Here is a 6,715-nt window from a genome sequence, read left to right as displayed (position 1 = left end):
TGTATAAGAGACAGCCAAGAGACAGAGCCTGGGGAGCGCCCACCCCAGCTGGCCTGGCTGGAAGGGTCTGTGGTCTCTGTGCCGTTTCTGAGAAGCACATCCCTGTTACAGGGAACTTTCATAGCCCTTTTATTCTGCTGGCTTTTAATCAGCAGTGAGAAATGTCCCTGGAGAGCCCCAAGAAACACTCCCTGGCTTGGGGCGCTGCCTGAGTAAGCGCTTTCCTGGAGCCAGCCTGGCCCCTGCTTCTGCATCTGGAAGGTTGCTGCGGGGAGAAGAGGGCGAGCTCAATCCAGGGGCTGAGGGAGGCAGAGGGAACATCCAAGCCTTGAACTCTCCTCGTGGAAAGAAACGGAGTAAGAGACGCTTGATTACATCAAGCTGCAGAAGTCATCAAAGCCCCAGAGGTCACCAAGTAACCAGGGCACCGGCGGGAATACAGGGTAGGTTTGGGTCTGTATCATTCCCCTCTGGCTCCCAACCCAAAAGCTATCATAACAAAACAAGAAAACACAAAACCAGGCAGTTGCGTTTGCCAAGTTGACATAGAAAAGAAACAAAACAAAACAAAAAACGTCCAAGATAAATACATAGCCCCCATTTTGGAAGCATCTTCAAAAAGCTGGATCAACCGTTCTCAGCAGTGGCACAACCTTCCAGTAACATCTGTTGGGCTGGTGATTTATCGGCTTCCTTTTGAAGAGGGAACAGTTCGAGAAAAATCAAGCTCCCACCACACGCAGCTCCTGTCTTATCTGCGTAACAACTGGCCACGGCTATTGCCTCACAGCAGCAGGTTGGGAACCAGTAAGAAGTCTTTTAATGCAGCAGGTTCCTGTTTGCTAACAGAAAGGGTTGGCAGTGGTAGTAACTGGTTAGGAAAAAAAACCAAAAAAACCTTCTTCCAGGAAGCAGTACTTCAGGGGGGATTTAGGATGGCTGGGACCTCTCCCTGTGGATACAGAGATCGAAACCAGACATGCTCAAGCCTGCTGTCGAAAAGCAAAACACACCAGGCATTTCCATCGAGTCCATGGCAGTGGGATAGTGACAACACTGAGGTTTTGGCTTCCAGCGATCAGGCAGGCCTCCTAGACTCCTTGGCTAATGCTGGGGAAAGCTCCCAGATTGGGGGTTTGGTTTTAAGGGGAGGTTATTGCTCCCGACTTCTCAGGCTTTTTGCCCTTCGATAGGGCAGCTGCTTGCTTCAGGAGTTCTCTGTTCTTGGCCTGGAAACACAGTGAAAATGGGTATTTAATGGCAGGGATCATCATTCACTCTTGGGATCTGCCTGGACAGGAGCTGCTGGGCAGGTGAGAGCAGGAGGCAGATGTCGCTGCGCGGCACCACAGCACGAGCTCGAGTCCAGCATCTCACCTCTAACCACCTCGAAGGGGCCCATCCCCTCCCTCTCGCATCCCTCCCCTCCCTGCTGTAACTGAGAAGTGGGCTGAAAGCGAACAGCTTCCACAACTCCCAGTAAAGCAGCCAAGGACACTCTCTAAGGTCAGCGGGACTGGTTTTCCTTCCTCCCCTCCCCTGCTGCTGGCCGCCGCGCTTCGGCAGCGTGAGAAGCAGCTCTGGTGCCTCGAGCCCCCACCCTGACTCTTGTCGAAGGCCCCTACCCCATGCTCTCACATATCAAAAAGCAGGGTGGAGCAGCTCACGGTTCTCCAGCTTTGCTTCACCCTTGGTTTCTTCACGTGCCGTCAAAATTTTACCATGTTCCAGCTCTGCACTGACCCTGCATCTCTACCAGGGGTTTTCCAAACCCATCAGAGCACCAACATGTAGCAACTGACAGTCACTCCAGTTTGCACCTAATTAAAAATCATGGCAACTTATGAACAAGACTCTGCAGCCCTTTTTCCCAAACTTCTGAGCTCACTCTCCTCTCGCCTATGAAGTAAATCACGCTACAGCTGTAGGATATGGGGTAAAAACCCATGTGAAGCCAGATACAGGTCTTCAGCACTAGTTTCCAGTGAATTAATGAATATGCAAAGGGTTATTAGAGGAATTAAACCCTCTGCTCCAGTGCTGCATGTGGTAATGCAGCTTCTTTCACCTCCTGCAGACTGAAAGAACACAAGCACCCCTGCATCCCCCCGTGAAAAGACAAAATAATAAAAACAAAGAGCATGTTCAAAAAGTGAATCAGATGAAGACTTCAAGGCACCTGCAATACACCGAGAAGATTTGAACTTTTATTTTTGAATCAGCAAAGAAAGTTTCCAGAGCCTCAGTCAATACCAAAACATTTGGACACCAGAGAGCAGGAGTTCAGGGCAGTACCAGTCCGAGCTAGGTACAAAACAGCACAGACATGCAAACCCTCTCCAGGCAGGAGAGGCAGGTGGCTGTGGGCAAACCTGCTCGCGGATCTGACTCTTCCTCTTTCTTTTCCCATTTGAGCAAGTTTAAGGCTGTTGGAAGGTGCCCGACAGCTTTTCAGGGTAGACGTCCTCTTTGAGCTACAGCAGGGTAACACTGTCCCCACACACACCCAGCACCCAGCGTGCTCTGCCCTGGGGAACACTGCGAGGAAGGGGGTGCGTCTCCCACTCAGCCCTTGACCCCACGGCCAAGGCTGTCCAGGCAACCCAAAAGCAGTGGTTTGTGCTAACAGAAAACTGTCCGTGGAGAACTGGAGTCAAAACACCACCTCGTTTTTTGCAGGACTCCCAGTGCTATGAGACAGAAATGGCTCTGGGCTGACAGCAATACAGCAGAACAGAGACAGAAGGCTCTGGCTGTCGTCAGCCCCTCGCACACCAACCGCTCACGAGGAGCGGGACGTGCAACCAGCCCGCTGCACACCACAGACATTCCAACCTTCAGGCAGGCTGACAGTGCTTAAGAATGCCCGCTGTGACAAAGGCACCAGCTTTCTGACAGCAGCTGGAGTCTCCAAAACACCGTCTTCCCCTCTGAGAATTAACTTGGGTGTGTGCTGATGGAGGAGGGGCTGTTTTCTCAGGGGGAATATAAGCCTTTTGTTTGATCCCCTCCCACTTCTCATGGCTTGGGTTTTAGATCATTATATACCCCAGAGTAATCAAAGGGTTCAAAGTTCATTTCTGTGTCTGATTTCTTCCCTGTAACGAGCTCCCCTTTGACCTGATCTCTTCAGTGGCTCACAGCATATTCATGCCCAGGGTTTCCATGGCCATGACAAGAATCCTGCTCTCCCTGTTCCCTCAAGCTCAGGGACTCCTTTATTTGGAGTAGAGAGATACAGTGCTAGAGGAATTGCCAATTGTTTCTTGAGCTTTGTTCTTTCTGGTTACCGGTCACATAAATCACATTAAGAGCTACTTGGTGCAGGGAGCTGACAAAGGTTCTGCAGTCTTGAGAAACAGGCTCAAACCCGATTTTGGCAATAGGTAAAATGAGGTTTGAGGGTTCCTGTCTAGTCCATAGGGGACACAACACAGCACTTTATAATACAGTAAGTCTGAGCCCAGGTAGAGAGCAACAAGGAGGATATAAAGAGGGGTTATGCTGCACTGCAGCCTGGTACAGAGCTGGGGAGGGGCTGGCCTGGCAGAGCACAGGGGCTGAGAAGCGTTAGCAGAGCTGTGAGTGCAGAAGCTCACAGGGTGTTGTGATCAGGAGTGTCCTCAGTCACTCCTGGGTACAGCACAGCTCAGCAAATTAAAACAAAAATGCTGTCACCTGTAACTGCTCCATGACCTCCTTGTGTGTCTTCTCCATTTGGTTCATTTTTGCCCTCATCTGCGACTCCTGGTACTGCAGGTCAGCTTTCAGCTCTGTGATCTGTAGATAAACCGGTAAGGAGCAAGTGAGCTGGAAGAAGAAATTAATGCCTTCACCCCAGACACACCCTGCCACAGAAAATGCTTCTGCAGAAGTTGTGTGAGACTGGATGAGTTCAGAAACACACTGGGGTGGGCTGGGGGAGCACAGCAAGACCAGAACCACCTTGCTGAGCAGCACAGACAAGCAGGAGCAGTCAGGACTGTCTTTCTGCAAGGAACAGAATGTCTTTTTTTCTCAGTCTTGCTCCCACATAGAGGGTCTCTGAGACAGAAAATGACCCTTTGTGAAATAAGATCTCCTAGGTGGATCCAGAAAGTCTCTTTAACTTTGGAAAGAAGGCAGCCTGGAAACAGCCAGAAACTCTCTTGCTCACTCCAAGATAAAAAGCCAGGCTCCACTGGAGTGTGATCTGTGTGAACATGTCAGCATGCTGTGGGGGGAAGCAAGCCAAGGGCTGTACCTTCTTCTCCTTCTCCAAAATCATCTGATCCTTCTGGTGCAGCATCTTTTTTAAAGTAGCCACTTCCTCCTTCAGCTGGGCAATGATAACGAAGTGGTCAGTGCCAGGGGAGTCCAGGGCGAGGTCCGGAGAAAAACTGCAGCAAAGAAGAGGGAAACACTCTCATCATGACCCCTTCTCTTCACCGAGGCAGGGGAGCTCCCACAGATGACACTCGGAGGAGAATGGGAATCATTTCATGACACACGTGTCCTCCAAAGGCTCCTCAAATGCAGGTGTTACCTGTATCCCTGCCCTGGATGCCACATGGAACTTGGGAAACACATGGTATGACAGGCAACAGGGATCACCTGTGATATCAAGTCGTATTATTGCATGATCAGCAGGGACCTGGAACAGCTATGGGCGACCATCAGCCACTGTCTACAGCGACCATTCAAACAGTAAGGGTCCTTTTTCAAACCAAAACGCTGAGGACAGCGATCAGAGAGCTAATGAAACTTTACGCAACCACTTAGGAACTCTCTTTGGTCACAGGCAGTCCTTGGACATACAGCAAAACTTTTCACTAAATGTAAACAAACATTCTGGCAAGGAGGGAACATGAAAGAGAAACAAATAACCTTCAAGTTAAAAAAACAAAGCAAAGGGAGACACCTCCATTAAAGTCAGCACTGTCCTCAGCAGGGAGAAGGGGTAAAAAGACATGCTGGACTTTTGTATTTTGATTCCACCACGACAGAGCAATTTAGGAAGAAGCTTCATCATCACTTCAGAGCAGGAAAGACTCTCCAGGAGGACAGAGAAATAGCTGAGCACACCACTTGTACAGCACCAGGTACTCTAAACCTAAGCAACCAGCTGAAAACTTATCTGGACACTGGTAATTCACAATCTCCCCGAGAGATACCCAGTGATCCGGGCAGCCACGCTACAGTCTTGCGCTACAGGAGTATTTTGGATCATAAGACACACTAAGCTGCAGCCACAGGCCCAGGGAGCTCACCTGATCTTTGCCTGGCTTCCGTTCCTTACTGCTGTAATGGTAAACCTGGTTTTTATCTCTTGGTGCTAAAAGGGCAGCACACTCCCAGCCGCACACACCTGAAATTGCTGTATAAAAATTTTAACAGGAGTAAGGCAACAAAGCTTCATCTAGAAGATTACTTCAAGTCTGGCTGTTATCAGACAGCACTGCTGCTATAAAGATAAATAGCCAGGGTTACCTGAAGCCTGACTTTTTTTTTAAAGCCTCCAGAGTGGGTCAACACATGTCCTAAAGCCTGCATTCAGCTCTAAAGCTGGGAGCTGCAGTGGACTGGGGAAGGCACAGTTTGAACCCGAACTGCTGCCCCTCTCTAGTACGCTGCCACCTCCATCCTTCCAGCCCCAATCTGCACACTGAGGCAGAGGATGGGCTGCTCACCTCACACTGGAGTCTCTTTAGTGCCTGGAAAGAATCTATTTTCTAACTAAAAGCAGTCTGCATCAATTGGACTGGTTAGCAAGGATGCGGCAGAAGAAAAGGCTCTTTCCACCACTGTGCTGGGGAATCTACAGAGGGAAACTAAGCAGAGGCAGCTTCACAGATCTGAAAGTCACAGGATAGCCCTGCGGCACTGGGAGAGAAAACTTGGCAAAGGAAAACTCAGAACTGAGGGTCTGTAGGAGACAGCCCACGGTGGAAGAGTCTTGTGTGGTTAAAACATGCTGACAGCAGAGCCCACACCGTACAACATGGCAGGTCTCTGGGTACTCTGGAGCAAGCACTGTTGCTTGTCACGCTGGGCAGCAAGTGAGAGCACAAGAGGTTCCTACACACACACACCACCGGGGAACAACTCCATTTTAAAACCGTTCCCGAGTATGGTTTGCCCAAGTGGAAGCTGTGCAAGATGATGGTGGGTAGCACCTTTCTGTGTGCAAGCATGTTCCTAACAGTAGCTTTAATTTCCCACTCAGTGCAAATATGCTGGGGAGGAGAGAAAGAAAGAAAGAAAGAAAGGAAAAAAAAAAAAAATTGCTTACACCACTCGCTTGCCCAGGCAAGCTTCCCTCCTGCAGTGTCCTGGGGTGATAAAGAGTGCTGGGAGATGCTCACATTTCCTTCTCTGAGCAGCTCTGGCAGGAAAAATTCCCTCCTTGGAAGCTCCTGTCGCAGAGCACACTGCGGAGCTGGGCAGGTGAGAGCCGGCCCTGCCACCCAGCGGGGAGAAGGGACAGACGGGCCACCAGCCTCCCACTGAGCCGCTCGGCACAGCCGGTACCGAGTCCAGGGCTTCGGGGGCCTCCTCCTGCCCCTGGACTCTGCACCCACAAGTCCTAACAGTGGGCTCAGAGTGCCCAGACACCCCCTCCTGTCAGGTACATCAGCACAGGCAAGTATTTTCCTGTCCAGTTGCTGCACAATGCACCCTCAAATGTGTCAAGGTGCTAATTAAAGCAGCAGCTTCCGCCCCCCCCCCCCCCCCC

The 6,715-nt window shown here is 50.5% G+C and overlaps 1 protein-coding gene across 1 annotated transcript in view; it reads right to left on the bottom strand.

The window, feature by feature from the left end:
* Nucleotides 1–20: 20 nt before the first annotated feature.
* FAM76A (family with sequence similarity 76 member A) overlaps nucleotides 21–6,715 on the bottom strand; it is a 17,256-nt gene continuing 10,561 nt past the window's right edge. The window contains exons 8-10 of the mRNA XM_026863462.1: nucleotides 4,244–4,379; nucleotides 3,679–3,780; nucleotides 21–1,229 (exon numbers count right to left, since the gene is read on the bottom strand). Coding sequence (XP_026719263.1) covers nucleotides 1,143–1,229; nucleotides 3,679–3,780; nucleotides 4,244–4,379 — 325 coding nt within the window. The 3' untranslated portion in view covers nucleotides 21–1,142. The remainder of the gene's footprint in view (nucleotides 1,230–3,678; nucleotides 3,781–4,243; nucleotides 4,380–6,715) is intronic.

Source organism: Athene cunicularia (assembly GCF_003259725.1).
Source record: "Athene cunicularia isolate RWA chromosome 23 unlocalized genomic scaffold, athCun1 chr23_part2, whole genome shotgun sequence".
NCBI lineage: Eukaryota > Metazoa > Chordata > Aves > Strigiformes > Strigidae > Athene > Athene cunicularia.
The sequence above is the reverse complement of the archived record's forward strand: the minus strand, read 5'-3'. Positions and strand labels throughout refer to the sequence as shown.